Source organism: Stegostoma tigrinum, chromosome 2 (genome assembly GCF_030684315.1).
Source record: "Stegostoma tigrinum isolate sSteTig4 chromosome 2, sSteTig4.hap1, whole genome shotgun sequence".
Lineage (NCBI taxonomy): Eukaryota > Metazoa > Chordata > Chondrichthyes > Orectolobiformes > Stegostomatidae > Stegostoma > Stegostoma tigrinum.
Genome location: NC_081355.1, coordinates 162842040 through 162868306, shown reverse-complemented (window position 1 = coordinate 162868306; position 26267 = coordinate 162842040). Strand labels below are relative to the sequence as shown.

The following is a 26267-nucleotide window of genomic DNA, read 5'->3' as shown; positions in this document are numbered from 1 at the left end:
AAGATAATGAGAGGCATAGATAGAGTCGATAGCCAGAGACTATTTCCCAGGGCAGAAATGGCTAGCACGAGGGGTCATAGTTTTAAGCTGGTTGGTGGAAAGTATAGAGGGGATGTCAGAGGCAGGTTCTTTACGCAGAGAGTTGTGAGAGCATGGAATGCGTTGCCAGCAGCAGTTGTGGAAGCAAGGTCATTGGGGTCATTTAAGAGACTGCTGGACATGCATATGGTCACAGAAATTTGAGGGTGCATCCATGAGGATCAATGGTCGGCACAACATTGTGGGCTGAAGGGCCTGTTCTGTGCTGTACTGTTCTATGTTCTATGTTCTATGTTCTATGATAAATAGGTTAGCTAATAAACCTGGTGGGAGTCTCTGTTGTTCCCCAACAGCAATAAATTAAAACAATATGACTATCCTGATGTTTCAGTCAGACAGTGAGACATCAGGAGTAATCGTGTTTGATTAGCAGCTCCCCGCAACCAACCCACCCCAGCCTGGTCACAGGCACAACCTCGAGCAAAAGGTCACAGTCTTAAAGTAATTTGCAAAAGAAGCAAATTGATACAGTTGAAAACTTTTGCTTTTGTGCTCCTGAGATGCTGCTTGGCCTGCTGTGTTCATCCAGCCTCACATTTTATTATCTTGGATTCTCCAGCATCTACAGTTCCCATTATCTCTCATTCAGTAAGTGGTTAGGTTGTGGAATATGCTGCCTGGAAATGTGGTGGATATAGGATCAGTTGAGGCATCAAAGATGGGGCATTGATTGTAATCAAATAATTATCCAATGTACAAAGTTATACAGTAAAAGCAGGAGATTGGCACAAAGTTAAAATGCTCAGAGAGCGAGTGCAGGCCTAATAGGTTGAATGACCTCCTTCCATACTGTTACAATTTTGATTTTAATTCTGATCGGATGTTTTCAACTGATATTTCTGTAACACATGGAAATTGCCACATTGTAAACTCACTGGAGTCAAGAACACTTTGTATAAATTCCTGTTGGCTGATCCGCCCATCTTGATCCTTGTCGATACATCGGAAAATATCCAGCACCCGGAATTTCTTGCTGCTGATCCACTGCATGTATTGCTTCCTCCATGTGTTAAAGCTGAAGTTCTCCAGCGCTTGGAGCTGAAATTTGCAACATAGGTTGATGAATTCTTACTCATTTATTCACTGTTTTATTCTTTCATTCTTCTTTGTTTTACATGAAAAATGATCAAAATCAAACAACATGGAATGGGCCATTCAGCGCCTTAAACCTGCTCAAGGATGATGTGCCTTAAAACACTCTTATAGTCAGGGGATCAGACTATTACCTAAATAGTGAAAGGTTAGAATGTGTAAATATACAAAGGGTCAGAGGTGTCCAATGTTTTGGAGAAAGTTTACAGGGGATTTAACAGATTGATGTCTGGAATGAGCAGGTTGTCTTATGAGGAGAGGTTGGACAGACTGGGCTTGTTTCCACTGGCTTTAGAAGAGTAGGAAATGACTTGATTGAAGTTTATAATAGGTCGAAGGATTTGAGGGCATTGTTGGTATGTTTGCAGGTGACCCAAAGACAGGTGGAGAGCAAGGTAGAGTTGAGGAAGTGGGGAGGCTGCAGAAGGATTTGGACAGGCTGGGAGGGTGCGTAAAGAATTGGCAGATGGAATGCAATGTGTCAATGTGTGAGGTTGTGCATTTTGGTAGGAAATGAGGAAATGCCCTAGTTCGGGATTCTGTTAAGGTTAACATGCAGGTTTAGTTGATGTTTAGGAAGGCAAAAGTAATCTTAGCATTGATTTCAAGAGGGCTAGGATACAAGAGCAGAGATGTATTGCTGAGGATGTATGAGGCTCAGATCAGACTGCATTTAGGATATTGTGAGCTCTCAGTTTCTCTTGAATTGTAAATTTTCTGAATCTTGGCATCCTTATCCTTCATATTCAAAGGAACATGCTGGTTCTGAACTCTAACAGTCCTATTAAAAGATTTCTACATGTCAGATATTGATTTACCCTCAAACAGCTGCCTCCAATCTACATTCCCCAATTCCTGCCTAACAGTGTGGTAGGTGGCTTTCCCTTTTAGTAGTCTCATTCAAGGGTTACTCCTAACCTTATTCGTAGCTAACTTAAAACTTGTGGAATTATAGTCACTGTTCCTGAAATGCTACCCCACTGAAACTTTGATCACCTGGCCAGGCTCATTCCCAACTATGAGGTCTAAATGGCCCCTTCCCTAGTTGGACATATTGTTTTAAAACCCCTCCTGGACACAACAAACAAATTCCTCCCACATCCAAGACCCTAGCACTAAGGGAGTCATCGGGATAGAGCTGTTATGCAGGGTGTAAGGAGAAGCAAAAGGCTAGCACTAGGTTAGAGAACTGATGCACACACAACGGGCTGAATAGCCTCCCTCCATGCAGTAACAATTGTGTGGTTCTATGATGCTTTAGCTGTAAGAGCTTTATCCAACTTCTTCTTGAAAATATTCAGTGTTTTAGCCTCAGCTGCTTTCTGTGGCAGTGAATTCTACACAGACTCCCCATTCTCTCTTTATTTAGTCTGTATCCTTAAACTGTTACCCCCTGGTTGCGGATCCCCTCGGTCATTGGGAACTGCTCCTATGTTTACCCTGTTATAGATTTCAGTGATTCTCTCCTTGTTCCACTCTACGCCTCCACTGCTCTTGCTTACAGAGTCATACAGGACTGAAGCAGGTCCTTTGGCCTGACTTGCGCATGCCGACCAGGTTTAAAAGACAATTTCCAGTCCTCTGGCCCTAACTGCCTCCTGTTTACTATGGATGTCCAATCAGTCTATACTTCTATTCCCCACCACGATGGTCTGAGAGCTTTCAACTTCTTCCTTGACCAGAGGCTTGAATAATTCCCATCCATCACCATTCTCCACCTGGCTGAGCTTTGTTCTCTCACTGAACAAAATTCTCCTTTAATTCATCCCATTTCTGCCAAGTCAAAGAAATGGCTAGAGGCAGCCGCATTGGTCCCAGTAATGTCTGCCTCATTATGGGGTATTGGAACAATCCTTATTCCAGCCCTGCACTGGCCCCCTCCCACAACTCTCTTTTCGGTACATCGATGGCTGCTTCAGTGCTGTTTCATGCTCCAACCTGAAACTCGAAAAATTTGTTCATTTTTCCTCAATTTCCACGCCTCTATGACTTTCACATCGCCCATCTCTCATACTTCCATTCCTTTCCTTGCTCTCTCTGTCTCCATTTTGGGGAATAAACTGTCCACTGCCATCCAATACAAAGCCACTGACTCCCACAGCTACCTTCACTACAGCTATTCACACCCCACATCCTGCAAGGACTCTATCCCATTCTCCCTGTTCCTTTGCCTACGTCATATCTGTTTGGATGATACCACCTTCCAGAACAGTGCTGCTGACATGGCTTCCTTTTCTTATAACCATGGTTTCCTGCCCATTGTGATTGACAGGGTCCTCAAACCCATCTGATCTATCCCTGCGCTTCTGCCCTTGCTCCTCCCTATTAGGTCTACCAAATCATGAGAGCTATAGACAGGGTGGATAGCAAGAAGCTTTTTCCCAGAATGGGAGACTCAATTACTAGAGGCCATGAGTTCAAAGTGAGAGGAGGAAAGTTTAAGGAAGATATGCGTGGAAAGTGGTGGGTGCCTGGAATGCGTTGCCAGTGGAGGTGGTAGACGCAGACACGATAGTGTCTTTTAAGATGTACCTGGACAGGTACATGGATGGGCAGGGAGCAAAGAGATACAGACACTTAGAAAATAGATGACAGGTTAGACAGAGGATCTGGATCGGCGCAGGCTTGGAGGGCTGAAGGGCCTGTTCCAGTGCTGTAATTTTCTTTGTTCTTCTTTATTCTTTATTACTCACAGCAGCATGATCAGGTCGCCCTTGCCCTCTCTTTCCATCCCACCAGCCTCCACATTCAAAGGATCATTCTCCGCCATTTCAGAAACTCCAGCAGAATGCCAAAAGCAAACACATTTTTCTGTTCAATCAGCTTGTCCGAATTTCACAGGAACCACTTCATCCGGAAAACCCTAGTCCATTCTTCGACCACCAACGCCAACCCCCTTCCCATGTAACCTCAAAAGGTGCAACACCTGCCCTCTTCCCCTCTTCCCTGCTCACCATCTAAAGGCCCAAATAGTTACCTGGGCGTCCGCCAACTCAGTGTTTTGTAGCCACTGTCCCCTACTCTACATTGGAGAAACCAAATGCAGGCTGGGTTAGCGTTTTGCAGAACACCTCCGGCCTGTGAGCAAATATGAGCCTGACCTTCCCATAGCCATTAACACAATATCCTGCTCGCATGCTCCATGTGTCTGTCCTCAGCATGCTGCAGTGCTCCAGTGAATCACAATGCAAACTGGAGGTGCAACATATCATCTTCAAACTAAGCAGTTTATAGCCTTCTGGACTTAATATTGAGTTCAACAGCTTCAGATTGTGAACCCACCCCCATTTCTTCCCTTTCTTTTAGCTTTACTTACTGCATTCTCTCTCAACATGACCTTTCTCCGCTTCACCCACCACATTAGGACTATCTTTCTAGCCTGGCAGTTAGACACACCATTGTCCTGCTGTTCTTATATTCGGATCACTTTATCTGAGCTATTGATGTACTTCGTCCCCCAAGTCTCCTACATCCCCTCCTCATCAACCCCTGCTCCCCCACACTAACCATAACACTGCTTAAATGCTGCCTTTTCCACATTTCACTTCAGCTCTGATGAGGAGTTATCTAGACTCAAAACATTAGCTTGCTCTCCCACCATTGATGCTGCCTGACCCGCTGTGATTTCCAGCATTTTTGTTTTCAATATAGATTCCAGCATCTGCAGCGATTTGCTCCAACAGGGTAAAAGAAAAACGTTCAGATCTTTGGAGCTTGGGCACATCAGCCAAAATATTCTTCAAGTTCTGAATGATTTTGAGGGATGCTGTGCCCCCTTGCATGGATAATGTGTATGTCTGTGCTTCATATTTGGACCTGGTTTCAAGGCAACCTGTGCTCACCTCATAAAGTCTGTGGGCTTTCTCCTGCAGTTGGGCCTGTCTGTCCAACACTTGTGCCCACAACTGCTTCCACCTTTCCAAGAGGTGGGCAACTAGAGGGCTCACAGCATCTGAGGAGTCAGCCCTTAGAGGAAGGTAGAGTTGAGATCCCAAACAGTGGCCCTGCTCTGGAACACAACAGAACACATCAAAGACAGACCTTAAACATTCCTCTATCTCCATCACCAACCATAACACAAACAGAATTAAACCTCATCAACAACAGCCTTCCGATGGAACAGAATCACGGGGACCTCCTACTCAAGTAAATAGTGAATGGAGGGGGCGGGCAGAAAGAGAACAGAAGGCAACAGCAGAATGGCGCTGTCAAAGGAGAACTAAGCCTGAAACCCGGGGTGATGGTGTTGCTGACACGGGGTACAATTCCAACGTATTCCCTCCAGGATGTTAGGAAGATGTAAGAAGCCCAGAGAGCCATGGGTGGCCGGAGATATTAATAGAGTACATAAAGTGCAGGATGGAGCATAAGAGAGCAATTTGGAAAACCAAGAGGGGATATAAGAAAGTTCTGGCTGATAAATTAGGGAAAATCCCAATATATTCTGTAAGAATATCAACAGGGTGTGGATAAGTGGTAAATAGAAAAGTCCTGGGGAAAATGGAAGCAAAGAGAGATCTGGGTGTTCAGGTCCATTGTTCCCTGAAGGTGACAACGCAGGTCAACAGGGTGGTCAAGAAGACATACGGCATGCTTTCCTTCATTGGACGGGGTATTGAGTACAAGAGATGGCAGGTCATGTTGTAGTTGTATAGGGCTTTGGTTCGGCCACATTTGGAATACTGCGTACAGTTCTGGTCGCCACATTACCAAAAGGGTGTGGACGCTTTGGAGAGGGTGCAGAGGAGGTTCACCAGGATGTTGCCTGGTATGGAGGGTGCTAGCTATGAAGAGAGGTTGAGTAGATTAGGATTATTTTCATTAGAAAGACAAAGGTTGAAGGGGGACCTGATAGAGGTCTGCAAAATCATGAGATATAGAGACAGGGTGGATAGTAAGAAGCTTTTTCCCAGAGTGGTGGACTCAATTACTAGGGGTCATGAGTTCAAAGTGAGAGGGCAAAAGCTTAAGGGAGATATGCATGGAAAGTTCTTTAAGCAGAGGGTGGTGGGTGCCTGGAACACATTGCCAGCGGAGGTGGTAGAGGTGGGCATGATAGCGTCATTTAAGATGGATCCAGACAGATACATGAATGGGCAGGGAGCAGAGAGATACAGATCCATGGAAAAAAGGCGACAAGTTTAGACAGAGGATTTGGATCGGCACAGGCTTGAAGGGCTGAAGGGCTTGTTCCTATGCTGTAATTTTCTTTGTTCTTTGTTAACCAGGGAAAGAGTAGGGGCCCATTAGGAATCAAGAGGGTAATCTATGGGTGGAGCCAGAGGATATTGGTCAAGTGTTGAATCAATACTTCATATCCATCTTCACCCAAGAATATGACGACGAAGGTATGCAACTGGAGTGGGGTGGGGGAAAACTGCAAGGAGCTTAAATAAATTGATGTGGGGAAGGACAAAGTATTGGAGATGTTGGCAAACTTAAAGACAGACAAATCTCCAGGTCCAGATGAATTGAGTCTCAGGCTGACGGAATAGGCAAAGGTGTAGATTACTTCTCTAGCTGTCGGGGGTTGTGCCAGAGGACTTGAGAACAGTTAATGTGGTTCTGATATTTAAGAAGAGTTATTGACATAACCCAAAGAATGATAGACCAGTGAGTTTCATGTCGGTGGTCAGGAAAATATTGGAGAAAATTCTGAAAGAGAGCATCTATCTCCATTTGGAAAGGCAGGACATGATCAGGAATAGTCAGCATGGCTTCCTCAGAGCAAGGTCATGTCAAACAAATTTGATTGAATTTTTTGAGGTGGTGGTCAGGTGTGGAGATGAGGGTAGTACAGTTGATATAGTTTACATGGATTTCACCAATGGCTCTGGACAAGGTCTCACAGAGGAGGTTTATCAAGAAGGCAAATACAGATGGGATACAGGGTCATTTGATAAAGTGGATTCAAAACTGTCTCAGTTGTAGGAGACAGACAGTACTGACAGAAGGCAACTTTAGTGACTGGAAACCAGTATACAGTAACATGTATCAACCTGTTCTTTGTCATTTACATAAATGACTTAGGTGACTGTGTTAGGCGTTGAAATAGTGTGGACGATACAAAGATTGGTCAGGTGGTGAAGAGTGAGGTTAAGTGTCTTGGGCTATAAGAAGGTAGAGATGGATGGTCACATGGGAGATAAGTGGCAGGTGTGATTTAACCCTGAAAAAGATGAGACAATATACTTTGCAAGGAGTAATTTAACAGAGAAGTACTTAATGTACAACAGGGCACGAGAATGTTCTGTGAAACAAAAAGACTTGAAGTGTTTGACAATACATCTCTGAAGGTGGAAGGGCATAGAACATAGAACATAGAACATAGAACAGTACAGCACAGAACAGGCCCTTCAGCCCACAATGTAGTGCCGACCATTGATCCTCATGTATACACCCTCAAATTTCTGTGACCATATGCATGTCCAGCAGTCTCTTAAATGACCCCAATGACCTTGCTTCCCCAACTGATGCTGGCAACACATTCCATGCTCTCACAACTCTCTGTGTAAAGAACCCGCCTCTGACATCCCCTCTATACTTTCCACCAACCAGCTTAAAACTATGACCCCTCGTGCTAGCCATTTCTGCCCTGGGAAATAGTCTCTGGCTATCAACTCTATCTATGCCTCTCATTATCTTGTATACCTCAATCAGGTCCCCTCTCCTCCTCCTTTTCTCCAATGAAAAGAGACCAAGCTCAGTCAACCTCTCTTCATAAGATAAGCCCTCCAGTCCAGGCAGCATCCTGGTAAACCTCCTCTGAACCCTCTCCAAAGCATCCACATCTTTCTATAATACGGCGACCAGAACGGGACGCAGTATTCCAAGTGCGGTCTAACCAAAGCTTTATAGAGCTGCAACAAGATCTCACGACTCTTAAACTCAATCCCCCTGTTAATGAAAGCCAAAACACCATATGCTTTCTTAACAACCCTGTCCACTTGGGTGGCCATTTTAAAGGATCTATGTATCTGCACACCAAGATCCCTCTGTTCCTCCACACTGCCAAGAATCCTATCCTTAATCCTGTACTCAGCTTTCAAATTCGACCTTCCAAAATGCATCACCTCGCATTTATCCAGGTTGAACTCCATCTGCCACCTCTCAGCCCATCGCCGCATCCTGTCAATGTCCCGCTGCAGCCTACAACAGCTCTCTATACTGTCAACAACACCTCCGACCTTTGTGTCGTCTGCAAACTTGCTGACCCATCCTTCAATCCCCTCATCCAAGTCATTAATAAAAACTACAAACAGTAGAGGCCCAAGGACAGAGCCCTGTGGAACCCCATTCACCACTGACTTCCAGGCAGAATATTTTCCTTCTACTACCACTCGCTGTCTTCTGTTGGCCAGCCAATTCCGTATCCAAGCAGCTAAGTTCCCCTGTATCCCATCCCTCCTGACCTTCTGAATGAGCCTATCATGGGGAACCTTATCAAATGCCTTACTGAAGTCCATATACACCACATCCACAGCTCGACTCTCATCAACTTTTCTAGTCACATCCTCAAAAAACTCGATAAGGTTTGTGAGGCATGACCTACCCCTCACAAAGCCGTGTTGACTGTATTTGATCAAGCCATGCTCCTCCAGATGGTCATAAATCCTATCCCTCACAATCCTTTCTTACACCTTGCAGACGACAGACGTGAGACTTACTGGTCTGTAATTGCCGGGGATTTCCCTATTTCCTTTCTTGAAGAGAGGAATTACATTTGCCTCTCTCCAGTCCTCAGGTACGACTCCAGTGGAGAGCGAGGATGCAAAGATCTTCACAAGTGGCGAAGCAATTTCATTTCTCGCTTCCCAAAGCAGCCGAGGACAAATCTGGTCCGGGCCTGGCGACTTTTCAATCTTAATGTTTGACAAAATTTTCAGCACATCAGCTTCCTCTATCTCTATCCATTCCAGCATGCACACCTGCTCTTCAAAGGTTTCATTCACTACAAAGTTCGTTTCTTTCATAAAGACAGAAGCAAAAAACTTATTAAGGGCTTCCCCTACCTCCTCAGGCTCCACACACAAGTTCCCTATGCTATCCCTGATCGGCCCTACTCTTTCTTTGACCATTCTCTTATTCCTCACATAAGTGTAAAATGCCTTTGTGTTCTCCCTAATCTGTTCTGCCAAGCCTTTCTCGTGCCCCCTCCTGGCTCTCCTCAGACCTTTTTTGAGCTCCTTCCTTGCCTGCCTGTAATCCTCTCTAGCTGAACTTGGCCCTAGCTTCCTCCACCTTAAGTAAGCTACCTTCTTCCTTTTCACAAGAAGCTCCACCGCTCTCGTCATCCAAGGTTCCTTTATCTTACCGCTTCTTGCCTGTCTCAGAGGGACATATTTACTCATCACTCGCAACAACTGTTCCTTAAACCATCTCCACATGTCTATAGTTCCCTTACCATGGAAAAATTGCTCCCAGTCCATGTTTCCTAACTCGTGTCTAATCGCGTCATAGTTTCCTCTTCCCCAGTTAAATATCCTCCCATTTTGCCTAATCCTCTCCTTCTCCATAGCTATGTAGAATGTGAGGCAGTTATGGTCACTATCACCAAAATGCTCTCCCACCACAAGATCTGATACCTGCCCCGGCTCGTTTCCGAGCACCAAGTCTAGAATGGCCTCTCCCCTCATCGGCCTGTCAACGTACTGCGTTAGGAAACCCTCCTGAACACACCTTACAAATACAGCTCCATTCAAATCTAGTGCTCGAAGCAGGTTCCAATCAAATTTATGACCATCTGGAAGAGCATGGCTTGATCAAATACAGTCAACACGGCTTTGTGAGGGGTAGGTCATGCCTTACAAACCTTATCGAGTTTTTTGAGGATGTGACTAGAAAAGTTGATGAGGGTCGAGCTGTGGATGTGGTGTATATGGACTTCAGTAAGGCATTTGATAAGGTTCCCCATGGTAGGCTCATTCAGAAGGTCAGGAGGAATGGGATACAGGGGAACTTAGCTGCTTGGATACAGAATTGGCTGGCCAACAGAAGACAGCGAGTGGTAGTAGAAGGAAAATATTCTGCCTGGAAGTCAGTGGTGAGTGGGGTTCCACAGGGCTCTGTCCTTGGGTCTCTACTGTTTGTAATTTTTATTAATGACTTGGATGAGGGGATTGAAGGATGGGTCAGCCAGTTTGCAGACGACACAAAGGTCGGAGGTGTCGTTGACAGTGTAGAGGGCTGTTGTAGGCTGCAGCGGGACATTGACAGGATGCGGCGATGGGCTGAGAGGTGGCAGATGGAGTTCAACCTGGATAAATGCGAGGTGATGCATTTTGGAAGGTCAAATTTGAAAGCTGAGTACAGGATTAAGGATAGGATTCTTGGCAGCGTGGAGGAACAGAGGGATCTTGGTGTGCAGATACATAGATCCCTTAAAATGGCCACCCAAGTGGACAGGGTTGTTAAGAAAGCATATGGTGTTTTGGCTTTCATTAACAGGGGGATTGAGTTTAAGAGTCGTGAGATCTTGTTGCAGCTCTATAAAACTTTGGTTGGACCGCACTTGGAATACTGCGTCCAGTTCTGGGCGCCCTATTATAGGAAAGATGTGGATGCTTTGGAGAGGGTTCAGAGGAGGTTTACCAGGATGCTGCCTGGACTGGAGGGCTTATCTTATGAAGAGAGGTTGACTGAGCTCGGTCTCTTTTCATTGGAGAAAAGGAGGAGGAGAGGGGACCTGATTGAGGTATACAAGATAATGAGAGGCATAGATAGAGTTGATAGCCAGAGACTATTTCCCAGGGCAGAAATGGCTAGCACGAGGGGTCATAGTTTTAAGCTGGTTGGTGGAAAGTATAGAGGGGATGTCAGAGGCAGGTTTTTTACGCAGAGAGTTGTGAGAGCATGGAATGCGTTGCCAGCAGCAGTTGTGGAAGCAAGGTCATTGGGGTCATTTAAGAGACTGCTGGACATGTATATGGTCACAGAAATTTGAGGGTGCATACATGAGGATCAATGGTCGGCACAACATTGTGGGCTGAAGGGCCTGTTCTGTGCTGTACTGTTCTATGTTCTATGTTCTATGTTCTAATATTAGGAAAGTTAAAGTCACCCATTACAACAACCCTACTGCGACCACACTTTTCCAAAATCTGTCGACCTATGCTTTCTTCAATCTCCCTGCTGCTGTTGGGGGGCCTGTAGTAATCCCCTAATGAGGTGACTGCTCCCTTGCTGTTCCTAATTTCCACCCATACTGACTCAGTAGGCAGATCTTCCTCGACAATGGAAGCTTCTGTAGCCGTGATACCCTCTCTGATTAGTAGTGCTACACTCCCTCCTCTTTTTCCCCCCTCCCTATTCTTTTTAAATGTTCTAAACCCTGGAACATCCAGCAACCATTCCTGCCCCTGAGAAACCCATGTCTCTGTTATGACCACAACATCATAGCACCAGGTACTGATCCACGCTCTAAGTTCATCACTTTTATTCCTGATACTCCTTGCGTTAAAGCAAACACACTTTAACTGATCCCTTGGTTCCTTCCCAGGAAAATCCTTCCCACTAGCTGGTCTACCTCTTGCTACTGCCTCACCTGCATCAACTCTCACCTCCGGTATACAGCTCAGGTTCCCACCCCACTGTCATACTAGCTTAAACCCTCTCGAACTACTCGAGCATAACTTCCACCCAGGACATTGGTCCCCTTCCAGTTCAGATGCAACCCGTCCTTCTTGTACAGGTCCCACCTTCCCCAGAAGGCATCCCAATTATCTACATATCTGAAGCCCTCCCTCCTACACCAGCTGCGCAGGCACGTGTTAAGCTGCGCCCGCTCCCTGTTCCTCGCCTCGCTATCTCATGGCACTGGTAGTAAACGAGAGAACACTACTCTGTTCGTCCTGCTCTGCAGCTTCCATCCTAACTCCCTGAAATCACTTTTTATATCCTCAATCCTATTTCTGGCTATATCATTTGTGCCAATATGTAACACGATTTCTGGCTGTTCGCCCTCCCCTTTTAGAACCTTATACACCCGATCGGAGACGTCCCGTACCCTGGCACCAGGGAGGCAACATACCTTCCGGGAATCCCGATCCTGACCACAAAATCTCCTGTCAATTCCCCTAACTATCGAGTCCCCTACCTCATGTTAGTGAGGTAGTAAAAAGGGCATATTTATCAATTGAGGCATAGATGACTAAAGTAGGGAAGTCATGTTGGAGTTGTATAGAATCATGGTAAAACCAGAGCAGGGCTTGCTCCATTACAGGAAGGATGTGATTGCACTGGAGGAGTGCAGAGGAGATTCACCAGAATGCTGCCTGTGATGGAACAGTTCAGTAATGAGGAAAGATTGGACAGGCTTGGGCTGTTATTGTTGGAGCAGAGTAGACTGAGGAGGTAATCTGATGGTAACGTACGAGACTATGGGGGGCATGGACAAGAGTGCGGAAGGAGTAACTGTTACATGAATGGAAGGGTCAGTCACAAGGGTTTCAAGGTCAGAGGCAGGTGGTTTAGTGGGATGTGAGTAAAACATTTTTGATCCAGAGGGTGGTGACAGTCTGGACTGTGCAGATTGGGAGGGTGGCAATGCAAGTTTATCCTTTAAAAAGTACCTAGATGACTACTTGGTGCATCATAACGTTCAAAACTATGGGCCAGATGCTGGTAAATATTACTAGGTTGAAGATCGAGTGCTTCTGACATGTTGATATAGACTCAATGGCTGAAGGGCGTCTTCTGCTCTCTATGATTCAATGGCAATGGTATTGTCAACTGAGTAATAACTCAGAAACCCTGTACAATGATACTCTGCAGAAAAGGCTTGGAGTCTTAGCTCAGCAGATGGCAGGATGTGAATGTACTAAAAGCCTGGAATTTAGTAATGACCACGAAACAATAGCCAGTTGTCACAAATGAATAGGGAGCAGTTATTTCTCTTGCTTGAAGGATCAAAAATGAGGGAGTGTAATTTTAAAGTGAAAGGCAGGTTTTGAGGGAATTTAGGGAAATACTTTTTTCTTCCTGAGTGTGGTAGAGCTCTGAAATGCCCTGTCTAAGAGGGCAGTGAGGCAGGTAAGCTCACAACCTTTAAAAAGTATTTGAATGAGACCCTGAAATGCCACAATGTTCATGACAATGGGCCTAGTGCAGAAAGGTGGGGCTTGTGAATTTTTGGTGGCACAGGCTCAATGGGCTGAAAGGCCTCTTGTGTACTGTATGATTGTATACCCCCTGCAAGTTTTTTTCCAACCATCCTGACTTGGAAATGTATCACTGTTCATTTACTGTCGCTGGGTCAAAATCCTTGAATTCCCTCTCTAAGGGCATTATGAATCTACCTAATGCAGACAGATTACAGTGGTTCAAGAATACAGCTCATTATCACCTTTTCAGGGACAAGTAGGGACAGGCAATAAATGCTGTGCCATGTCGGCAATGTCCACATCCCACTGAGGTAATTGAAAACTTGTAAACCCGGCCTTTGCTAAGAATGAATGCTATATTCCTTAAGATCCTTACCAGGTGAGGCATGCTGTTGATGAAAAAGCTGATGCTGATCATCCAAATTTTGGGAAAAGAACTTTGTCTTTCTTTCTATTTCTGTTCTTTTTCTCCTCAATTCATCCAATAAAACCTGCAAGAACAGCATCAATGACAGCCTATTACCAACAGCTAGCTTGAAACAGGCCACATGTTAGGTTTAGTTCTTAGTTATGTGTTTTGGAAAATAACTTCCTTTTTTAAGAAATTTCACCAAAGATGCTTAGTAAACACCTTCAAAACCCACCATTCTTCACTGTCTCTGGATCAAAATCCTGGGGAGTTCCTTCTCTTAGGGCATTGTGGGTCAACCTATGTCACACAGATTGCACTGGTTCAAGAAGGCAGCTCACCACTGCCTTCCCAAGGGCAACAAGAACATAGAACATAGAACATTACAGCACAGTACAGGCCCTTCAGCCCTCGATGTTGTGCCGACCTGTCATACCAATCTCAAGCCCATCTAACCTACACTATTCCATGTACGTCCATATGCTTATCCAATGACGCCTTAAATGTACCTAAAGTTGGCGAATCTACTACCGTTGCAGGCAAAGCGTTCCATTCCCTTACTAGTCTCTGAGTAAAGAAGGGACAGGCAATAAATACCTGCCTGGCCAACAACACCCACATCCCAAAGAATTAATGAAAAACAGTTAACATTATAGCTATAGATAACTGGGGTCATCTGTTGGGAGAATTGGGGTGAACAGAGATGGATTTGTAAATCATCAAATTAGGATCTACAATTTGCTCTCTTCCACAAATCTGTAAATGACTGAATGACTATTATTATTCCTGTTGACGTTAATATCATTAAACTCCCTCATTATAACTAACTAACCAAAAGATTTGCATCTTTGTAATTTCTTACGCACAGCTTCCTCTGTGTTAGCATCTTGATGCGGCCAATCACTTTTCAAGAAGAAATCTGACAAGCCTGAGTTGATTACATTTAGCAGGAGCCAGTGATGCAAGAATAGAGTTGACAGTGAAAGAATGGATTTTCATTTCCAATCATGTCCAAGTTGTCTGGAGGGAGAGAAGTTCTATCCATTAGCAATGAAATTATTTATGTGGGTTAAAGAAGCAGAGAGCTGTGAAGATTGTAAAATAATTTGGTTGCATTTTTGTGTGAGTTATCCCAAATCCTGTCACATTGCTACAGAAATACTTATTCAGGGTGGAGTTTTGATGAGAAGGTTCTTTTTTTAAGAAGTATCAAACATCTGTACACGTTTAAAAATCAAAAGAACTGCAGACTCTGTAAATCAGAAACAAAACCACAGTTGTTAGAAAACCTCAGCAGGTCTGGCAGGATCTGGGAAGAGAAATTAGAGTTAGTGTTTCAGGTCCAGTGACCCTTCCTCAGAACATGTATCTGTATGTGAGAGATAGTAGGAACTGCAGATGCTGGAGAATCTGAGATAACAGTGTAGAGCTGGATTAACACAGCAGGCAACGCAGTATCAGAGGAGCAGGAAAGCTTCACATTTCGGGCCGAGACCCATTTTCAGAAATGTGGGGGGGCAAGGGGGTTCTGAAATAAATAGGGAGAGAGGGAGAGGCAGATCGAAGATGGATAGAGGAGAAGATAGGTAGAGAGGAGACAGACAAGTTAAAGGGGTGGGGATGAAGCCTGTAGGGGTGAGTGTAGATGGGGAGTTAGAGACGAGATAGGTCAGTCCAGGGAGGATGGACAGGTCAAGGGAGCAGAATGAGGTTAGTAGGTAGAAAATGGGGGTACAGCTTGAGGTGGGAGGAGGGGATAGGTGGGAGGAAGGACAGTTTAGGGAGGTGGGGACAAGCTGGGCTGGTTTTGGGATGCGGTAGGGGGAGGGGAGATTTTGAAGCTCATATCTGTGTGTGTTTGCTCACATATTAGAACAGTTCAGTGTAGATTTCACAAGAGAAAAGCAGCTGGTACAATTTCTGTATCTTGAAGATAGTGAGGCCTGAAAGAGAGTTGTGGAAGAGAGCATCTTTGGAGCAGGCCCCCAGACGTCAGCTTTTGTGCTCCTACGATGCTGCTTGGCCTGCTGTGTTCATCCAGCTCCACACTTTGTTATCTCGGATTCTCCGGTTCTTACTATCTCTGAGGAAGAGTGCAGTCAACTTAAATAGTTAGCCTGGAAGGAGCTGTACAGAAACTATGGGAATAGACTAGGTAGGCAGCATAAGACTCCAGTAGGAACATTACTTAGCCAAAAGCTAATCGAATTTTCAAGAAATTTGTAACCTGAGTAATAACCGGAGTATAAAGGAGCATTAAAGTACCAGAGTACAATCCTTTACAATTTTGTAAAGTATGGGAAATCCAGTGGGGGTAGAGCGGAAGAGGGATGTAAAATACAGAACTGAGATAATAATGGAAGTCTTTATGAACTAAAGTAATATTCATTGTACTTGCTCTGTTTCATTTCCCTTTAGAATGTATAACGACAATTGTTTGATTTAAAGACATGAACTCTTGTGGCTTAGTTCTGTCAATCAATGAGTGTTTTGATTTCTTCATTAGGAGCGATTGGCCACGTCAGGATGGTAATGTACAGAGGAAGCAGTTTGTAAGAAACTACAGAGAGATGCAAAACTTTTAGTTAGTTATAACATGCAAGTTTAATGTCGACAGAGATAATAACATTCATTGAATCATTAACCGATAAAAGATGGATCCTAATTTGCTAATAATTCAAAAATAGGTGGCAGGGAATATATAATGATGACGCCATAAGGAATCTGTGAAGGGAATGTAGATCAATGAAAGAATGAACGAAACCTTGTCAGGTGGACTGCAAAGTAGGAAAGCCTGAAGTCATACACTTAGAATCGGAAAGCTACACAGAAGGGAAACAGATTCGGTCCATTGGTTCATGCCGACCAGCAATCCCAAGTTAATCTACTTCCGTTTGCAAGTATTTAGCCCATATCCCTCTAAATCCATAGAACATAGAACATTACAGCACAGTGCAGGCCCTTCGGCCCTCGATGTTGTGCCGACCTGTCATATAGATCTCAAGCCCATCTAACCTACACTATTCCATGTATGTCCATATGCTTATCCAATGGTGACTTAAATGTACCAAAAGTTGGCGAATCTACTACCATTGCAGGCAAAGCGTTCCATTCCCTTACTACTCTCTGAGTAAAAAAACTACCTCTGACATCTGTCCTATGTCTTTCACCCCTCAATTTAAAGCTTTGCCCCCTCGTGCTCGCCGTCACCATCCGAGGAAAAAGGCTCTCCCTATCCACCCTATCTAACCCTCTGATTATTTTATATGTCTCAATTAAGTCACCTCTCAACCTTCTTCTCTCTAATGAACACAGCCTCAAGTCCCTCAGCATTTCCTCGTAAGACCTTCCCTCCATACCAGGCAACATCCTAGTAAATCTCCTCTGCACCCTTTCCAAAGCTTCCACATTCTTCTTATAATGCGGTGACCAGAACTGTACGCAATACTCCAATTGCGGCCGCACCAGAGTTTTGTACAGCTGCAGCATAACCTCTTGGTTCCGGAACTCGATCCCTCTATTAATAAAAGCTAAAACACTGTATGCCTTCTTAACAGCCCTGTCAACCTGGGTGGCAACTTTCAATGATCTGTGTACATGGACACCGAGATCTCTCTGCTCATCTACACTACTAAGAATCTTACCATTAGCCCAGAACTTTGCCTTCCGGTTACTCCTACCAAAGTGCATCACCTCACACTTGTCTGCATTAAACTCCATTTGCCACCTCTGAGACCAGCTCTGCAGCTTATCTATGTCTCTCTGCAACCTACAGCATCCTTTGTCACTATCCACAACTCCACCGACCTTAGTGTCGTCTGCAAATTTACTAACCCATCCTTCTACGCCCTCATCCAGGTCATTTATAAAAATGACAAACAACAGTGGACCCAACACCGACCCTTGCGGTACATCACTAGTAACTGGTCTCCAAGATGAACATTTTAGAACATAGAACATAGAACATAGAACAGTACAGCACAGAACAGGCCCTTCAGCCCACAATGTTGTGCCGACCATTGATCCTCATGGATGCACCCTCAAATTTCTGTGACCATATGCATGTCCAGCAGTCTCTTAAATGACCCCAATGACCTTGCTTCCACAACTGCTGCTGGCAACGCATTCCATGCTCTCACAACTCTCTGCGTAAAGAACCTGCCTCTGACATCCCCTCTATACTTTCCACCAACCAGCTTAAAACTATGACCCCTCGTGCTAGCCATTTCTGCCCTGGGAAATAGTCTCTGGCTATCGACTCTATCTATGCCTCTCATTATCTTGTATACCTCAATTAGATCCCCTCTCCTCCTCCTTTTCTCCAATGAAAAGAGACCGAGCTCAGTCAACCTCTCTTCATAAGATAAGCCCTCCAGTCCAGGCAGCATCCTGGTAAACCTCCTCTGAACCCTCTCCAAAGCATCCACATCTTTCCATCAACTACCACCCTCTGTCTTCTTTCAGCAAGCCAATTTCTGATCCAAACTGCTATATCTCCCACAATCCTATTCCTCCGCAATTTGTACAATAGCCTACTGTGGGGAACCTTATCGAACGCCTTGCTGAAATCCATATACACCACATCAACCAGTTTACTCTCATCTACCTGTTTGGTTAACTTCTCAAAGAACTCAATAAGGTTTGTGAGGCATGACCTTCCCTTCACAAAACCACGCTGACTATCCCTAATCAACTTATTCTTTTCTAGATGATTATACATCCTATCTCTTATAACTTTTTCCAACACTTTACCAACAACTGAGCTAAGGCTCACTGGTCTACAATTGCCAGGGTTGTCTCTACTCCCCTTCTTGAACAGGGGAATCACATTTGCGATCCTCCCGTCATCTGGCACTATTCCTGTAGACAATGACGAGTTAAAGATCAATGCCAAAGGCTCGGCAATCTCCTCCCTGGCTTCTCAGAGGATCCTAAGATAAATCCCATCTGGCCCAGGGGACTTATCTATCTTCACCCTCTGTAGGATTTCTAATACGTCTTCCTTGTGAACCTCAATCCCACCTAGTCTAGTAGCCTGTATCTCAGTATTCTCCTCGACAACATTGTCATTTTCTAGAGTGAATACTGTCGAAAAATATTCATTTAGTGCTTCCCCTATCTCATCTGACTCCACACACAACTTACCACTACTATCCTTGATTAGCCCTAATCTTACACTCGTCATTCTTTTATTCCTTAAATACCGATAGAAAGCCTTAGGGCTTACCCTGATCCTATCTGCCAACAACTTCTCATGTCTCCTCTTGGCTCTTCTGAGCTCTCTCTTTAGGTCTTTCCTTGCTACCTCGTAGCCCTCAAGCGTTCTAACTGAGCCTTCATATCTCATCCTAACATAAGCCTTCTTCTTCCTCTTGATGAGAGATTCCACTTCCTTCATAAACCATGGCTCCCGCGCTCTATAGCTTCCTCCCTGCCTGACAGGTACATACTTATCTAGGACACACAGGAGCTTTTCCTTGAATAAGCTCCACATTTCTAATGTGCCCATCCCCTGCAGTTTCCATCCCCATCCAATGCTCCCCAAATCTTGCCTAATCTCATCGTAATTACCTTTCCCCCAGCTATAACTCTTGCCCGGTGGTATACACCTATCCCTTTCCATCACTAAAGTAAACATAACAGAATTGTGATTGCTATCACCAAAGTGCTCACCTACTTCCAAATCTAACACCTGGCCAGGCTTATTACCCAGTACCAAATCTAAAGTGGCTTCGCCCCTTGTTGGCCTATCTACATACTGTGTCAGGAAGCCCTCTATAATACTTGAACTATAGTGTTTCCAGTCAATATTTGGAAAGTGGAAGTCCCCCATGACAACTACCCTCTCTCTGACTCCTATTGAGTATCATCTTTGCTATCCTTTCCTCTACATCTCTGGAACTATTCGGAGGCCTATAGAAAACTCCCAACAGGGTGACCTCTTCTTTCCTGTTTCTAACCTTAGCCCATACTACCTCAGTTGACAAGTCTCCAAACATCCTTTCTGCAACTGTAATACTGTCCTTGACCAACAATGCCACACCTCCCCCCGCTTTTACCATCTTCTCTGTTCTTACTGAAACATCTAAATCCCGGAACCTGCAACAACCATTCCTGTCCCTGCTCTATCCGTGTTTCCGAAACGTCACAACATCGAAGTCTCAAATCCTTCCAGTTCCATATCCCTACCCCTGCACTCTTCACTGGAACATCTGAACGACAGGACACCTACATCAGACTCCCTGCTCATCAACTACAGCTCTGCCTTCAACACCATTATCCCCTCCAGACTGATCTCAATACTGTGACCTTGGTCTCAGCTACATCCTTTGCAACTGGATCCTCAACTTCCTGACCCACAAACCGCAATCAGTGAGTAAAGGTAACTGCACCTCCTCCACAATAACACTCAACACTGGGGACCACACCCCCACCCAACCAAGGATGAGTCCTCATCCCCCTACTCTAATCCCCGTACACCCATGATTGCATTGCCAAATTCTGAACAAATGTCATCTACAAGTTCGCAGATGACATCACTGCAGTGGGACAGATATTTAACAAGTCAAGCTACAGAAGGGAGATAGAGGGCTTGGTGATGTGGTGAAATGAAAATAATCTGTCTCTCAATGTCAGCAAAACTAAAGAACTGAGCATTGACGTCAGAAAGAAAGGAGTAGTACATGCCTCAATCTACATCGACGCAACTGAGGTTGATTCCTCAAAGTGACAATACCCAATGACCTGTCCTGGACTTCCCATGTCGATACGACAGTGAAGAAGGCAGAACAACGCCTCTTGGCATGTCTGTAACATCCCTCATCAACTTCTGCAGATGCACCACTGAAAGCACGCTGTCCGGGTGCATACCAGCCTGGTATGGCAACTGCTGTGCCCAGGACTGAGAGAAACTACAGAAGGTAGTGTACACAGCCCAGACCATCACAGAAGCCCACCTTCCATCCATGGTCTCTATTTGCATGGCTCACTGCTGGGGAAAGGCGGCCAATATCATCAAAGACCCATCATACCCCAGCAATGATCTCCTACAACCTCTTCTATCAGACAGGAGATACAGAAACCTGAACACTCACACAAGCATTTTCAGGAACAGCTTCTTTCTGGCCATTATCAGACTGTTGAATGGTCCCTCCAACTTCAAATAATGTAACCTGCAATGTAACCTTTATGCCTCTAAATTTTTTTGATCTGTACATCCTTTGCTTGTTGTGATCTGCCTGTACTGCTTATAAACAAAGCTTTTCACTGTGTTTCAATGCACATGACAATCAATCAATCAACCTATTCACACATGCATCCAGACGCCTTTTAAATGTTGTAACTTTACCAGCCCCCACTATTTCCTCTGGCAGCTCATTCCAAACAGCACCACCCTCGACATGAAAAAGTTACCCCTCAGGTCCCTTTTAAATCTTTAGCCTCTCACCTTAAACCTGTACCCTCTAGTTTTGGACTCCCCTACCCTGGGAAAAGACCTTGTCTATTTACTGTATCCATGCCCATCAAGATTTTATGAACCTCCATAAGGCCACCCCTCAGCCTCTGTCACTCTGGGGAAAATAGTCCCAGCCTATTCAGCCTCTCCCTGTAGCTCAAAACCTTCATTCCTGGCAACATTCTTGTCAATCTTTTCTGAGCCCTTTCAAGTTTCACAACACGCTTCCTATAGCAGGGAGACCAGAATTGCACACAGTATTCCAAAAGGGGCCCAACCAATGACCTGTACAGCCACAACATGATCTCCCAACTCCGAAACTCAATGCACTGACCAATAAAGGCAAGCGTACCCAACACCACCATCACTATCCTATCTACCTTCAACTCCTGTTTCAAGGAACTATGAACCTGCACTCTAAGGTCCCTTTGTTCAGCAACACTACCCAGGACCTTACTAGTGTATAAATCCTGCCCTGATGTGCCTTTCCAAATTCCAAAACCTCACATTTATCTAAATTAAACTCCATTTGCCACTCCTCGGCCCTTTGGCCCATCTTATCACGCTCCTCCTGTACTCTGAGGTAATCTTCTTCACTTCGACTACACCTCCAATCTTAGTGTCATCTGCAAACTTACCAGTCATATCTCCTACATTTACATCCAAATTATTTATATAAATGACAAAAAGCAGTGGATCCAGCACCAATCCTTGAGGCACACCGCTGGTCACAGGCCACCAATCTGAAAAGCAACTCTCCACCATCGCCCTCTGTCTCCTACTAGTCCTGTATCCAAATGGCTAATTGTGTCTGTATTCCATGTGATCTAACCTTGTTTTCCAGCCTGGCAAAAGGAAGCTTGTCAAATGCCTTACTAAGATCCATATAGATTATGTCCAAAGCAGATGGTGCAGATTTTGTGCAGTGCTGTACTGTTCTATGTTCGACGTTCAAAACTCTGCCCTCATCAATCCTCTTCACTACTACTTCAACAAACTCAATCAACTTAATAAGACACGATTTCCCATGCACAAAGCCATGTTGGCTCTATCTAAGGTAGCAAAGTGTGAAGCTGGATGAACACAGCAGGCCAAGCAGCATCTGAGGAACACAAAAGCGGACATTTCGGGCCTAGACCCTTCAGCAGAGAGCTCTGATGAAGGGTCGAGGCCCGAAACATCAGCTTTTGTGCTCCTAAGATGCTGCTTGGCCTGCTGTGTTCATCCAGCTCCACACTTTGTGATCTTGGATTCTCCAGCATCTGCAGTTCCCATTATCTTTTGGCTCTATCTAATCAGCCTTTAGAACATAGAACATAGAAAAGTACAGCACAGTACAGGCCCTTCGGCCCACGATGTTGTGCCATGGAATAATCCTAATCCAAAAATAAAATAACCTAACCTACATTCCCCTGAATTCACTGCTGTCCATGTGCATGTCCAGCAGTCGCTTAAATGTCACTAATGACTCTGCTTCCACGACTACCACTGGTAAACTATTCCATGCGCTCACAACTCTCTGGGTGAAGAACCTCCCTCTGATGTCTCCTCTATACCTTCTTCCTAACACCTTAAAACTATGACCCCTCGTGGCAGTCAATCCTGCCCTGAGGGAAAGTCTCTGGCTATCGACTCTATCCATGCCTCTCATTACCTTGTACACCTCGATCAGGTCACCTCTCTTCCTCCTTCTCTCCAGAGAGAAAAGTCCAAGCTCAGTCAACCTCTCCTTGTAAGACAAGCCCTCCAATCCAGGCAGCATCCTGGTAAACCTCCTTTGCACCCTCTCCAAAGCCTCCACATCTTTCCTATAATAGGGTGACAGGAACTGGACACAATATTCCAAGTGTGGTCTCACCAGGGTTTTGTAGAGCTGCAGCATAACCTCGCGGCTCTTAAACTCGATCCCCCTGTTAATGAAAGCCAAAACACCATATGCTTTCTTAACAACCTTATCCACTTGGGTGGCAACTTTGAGGGCGCTATACACTTGAACACCAAGATCCCGCTGTTCCTCCACACTGCCGAGAATCCTGCCTTTAATCCTATATTCAGCATTTAAGTTCAACCTTCCAAAATGCATCACTTCGCATTTATCCAGGTTGAACTCCATCTGCCATTTCTCAGCCCAGCTCTGCATTCTGTCAATGTCTCGCTGAAGCCTGCAATAGCCCTTGATACTATCAATGGCACCTCCAACCTTTGTGTCATCAGCAAACATACTAACCCACCCCTCAACCTCCTCATCCAAGTCATTTATAAAAACTACAAAGAGCAGAGGCCCAAGAACAGAGCCCTGCGGGATACCACTCAGCACTGACCTCCAGGCAGAATACTTACCATCTACAACCACTCTCTGCCTACTGTCAGCCAACCAATTCTGAATCCAGACAGCCAAATCACCCTGTATCCCATACCTCCTGACTTTATGAATGAGCCTGCCATGGAGAACCTTATCAAATGCCTTGCTGAAGTCCATGTGCACCACATCCACTGCTCGACCCTCGTCAACTTGTCTTGTGACTTCCTCAAAGAACTCAATAAGATTTGTAAGGCATGACCTGCCCCTCACAAAGCCATGATGACTTCCATTAATCACGCTATGCTTTTCCAAATAGTCACAAATCCTATCCCTCAGAATTCTTTCCAAAACCTTGCTGACCACAGACGTAAGACTGACTGGTCTGTAATTTCCAGGGACTTCCCTATTCCCTTTCTTGAAAAGAGGAACAACATTTGCCTCCCTCCAATCTTCCGGTACGACTCCCATGGAGAGTGAGGAAGCAAAGATCTTCACCAACGGCTTACCAACCTCCTTTCTCGCTTCCCGGAGCAACCTAGGATAAATCTGGTCTGGCCCTGGGGACTTATCAATCTTAATGTTTGCCAAAATTTCCAGCACATCAACCTCCTCAATCTCGATCTGTTCAAGCCTGTTTTCCTGCTCCTCAAAGTTCTCATTCACAACAAGGTCCCTTTCCTTAGTGAAAACCGAAGCAAAAAACTCATTTAGGGCTTCCCCTATCTGCTCAGACTCCACGCACAAGTTCCCTATGCTATCCCTGATCGGCCCTACCTTCTCCCTGATCATTCTCTTATTCCTCACGTATGAGTAAAATGCCTTCGGGTTCTCCCTAATCCTTCCTGCCAAGCCTTTCTCATGCCCCCTCCTGGCCCTCCTCAGTCCACTTTTGACCTCCTTCCGAGCAAGCCTGTAATCCTCTAAAGCTGTGCTAGACCCTTACTTCCTCCACCTTACGTACGCTGCCTTTTTCTTTTTGACGAGAAGCACCTCTGTTCCCGTCATCCAAGGCTCCTTAATCTTACCCCTTCTTACCTGTCTCAGAGAAACAAATTTATGCATCACTCGCAAGAACTGCTCCTTAAACAGTCTCCACATGTCAGCTGTGCGCTTTCTGTGGAACAATTGCTCCCAATCTGTACTTCCCAACTCCTGCCTGATAGCGTCATAGTTTCCTTTACCCCAGTTAAATATCTTCCCCTGATAACTGCTCCTTTCCCTTTCCATGGCTATGGTAAATGTGAGGCTGTTGTGGTCACTGTCACCAAAGTGTTCTCCCACCACGAGATCTGACACCTGTCCTGGCTCATTGCCGAGCACCAAATCCAAAATGGCCTCTCCCCTCGTCGGCCTGTCCACATACTGAGTCAGGAAACCCTCCTGAACACACCTGACAAAAACGGCTCCATCCAAACCATCTGCACTAAGGAGGTTCCAATCTATATTGGGAAAGTTGAAGTCACCCATAACAACAACCCTGCTACGTTTGCACTTTTCAACAATCTGCCGGCCAATGAGTTTTTCAGTCTCCCTACTGCTATTTGGGGGTCTGTAGAAAACCCCCAGTGAGGTGACTGCTCCCTTGCTGTTCTTAATTCCACCCATACTGACTCGGTCGACAAACGTTCCTCGGCAACCTCAGCCCATACCACCTCAGTAGACGGGTCCTCATCAAAACATCCTTCAGTCGCCGTTATACTGTCCTTGACCAACAAAGCCACACCTCCCCCTCTTTTACCACCTTCCCTGACCTTAATGAAAGATCTAAACCCTGGAACCTGCAACATCCATTCCTGACCCTGCTATATCCATGTCTCCAAAATGGCCACAACATCGAAGTCCCAGGTACCTATCCAAGCTGCAAGCTCACCTACATTATTCCGGATACTCCTGGCATTAAAGTCGTCACACATCAATCCAGCTTGCTGTCTGCCAGCACACTCCTGTGACAGTGAGGTCCTGACCATGTCCTCCCTACGCTCATCCTCCCGTGTACTAGGACTACACCTCAGTTTCCCATCCCCCTTCTGAGCTAGTTTAAATCCACCCAAATAGCACTAGCGAATTTCCCACCCAGGATATTAGTGCCCCTCTCATTCAAGTGGAGACCGTCCTGTTTGTAGAGGTCCCACCTTCCCCAGAATGAGCCCCAATTGTCCATGTACCTGAAGCCCTCCCACCTGCACCATCCCTGCAGCCACGTGTTCAGCTGAACTTACCTTTCCAAATACATGTAAATCCTATTCCTCAGGATTCCTTCCAACAACTTTATTGGAAGAATCAATTTAAATAGAACATAGAACGGTACAGCACGGTACAGGCCCTTCGGCCCACACTGTTGTGCCGAACTTTTACCCTAATCCTAGGGTCTATCTAACCTCCACCCCTCCCTTATACTATAATCCATTTGCCTCTGTAATAGCCGCTTAAATGCCCCCAGTGAGGCTGACTCCACTACCCTACCCTCTCCGGCAATGCATTCTATGCCCCTAGCACTCTGTGAGTAAAGAACCTACCCCTGACATCTCGCAGATGTCTACCTCCTTTCGCTTTAAAACTATGTCCCCTCATAATAGCTACCTCCACCCTAGGAAAAAGTCTCTGGCTGTCCACTCTATCTATACCTCTGATCATTTTGTACACCTCTATCAAGTCAAGTAAATAGCGAGACACCAAAAAAGTGGTTTGGAGGGTTTTGGGTGTGCCTATGCGTGAAACACATAACTTTAATAGTCAGATGCAGCAAGTAGCCATGGTGGCAAATGGAGTTTTGGCCTTTGCTGAGATGGAATTGGAATTACCCAAGGT

General features: G+C 45.2%; 1 protein-coding gene across 1 annotated transcript in view; it reads right to left on the bottom strand.

Moving 5' to 3' along the window:
- Nucleotides 1-26267, bottom strand: part of macf1b (microtubule actin crosslinking factor 1b) — a 271098-nt gene that overhangs the window by 38142 nt on the left and 206689 nt on the right. Inside the window, exons 20-22 of the mRNA XM_059641183.1 lie at nt 13669-13783; nt 5034-5200; nt 975-1137 (exon numbers count right to left, since the gene is read on the bottom strand). Coding sequence (XP_059497166.1) covers nt 975-1137; nt 5034-5200; nt 13669-13783 — 445 coding nt within the window. The remainder of the gene's footprint in view (nt 1-974; nt 1138-5033; nt 5201-13668; nt 13784-26267) is intronic.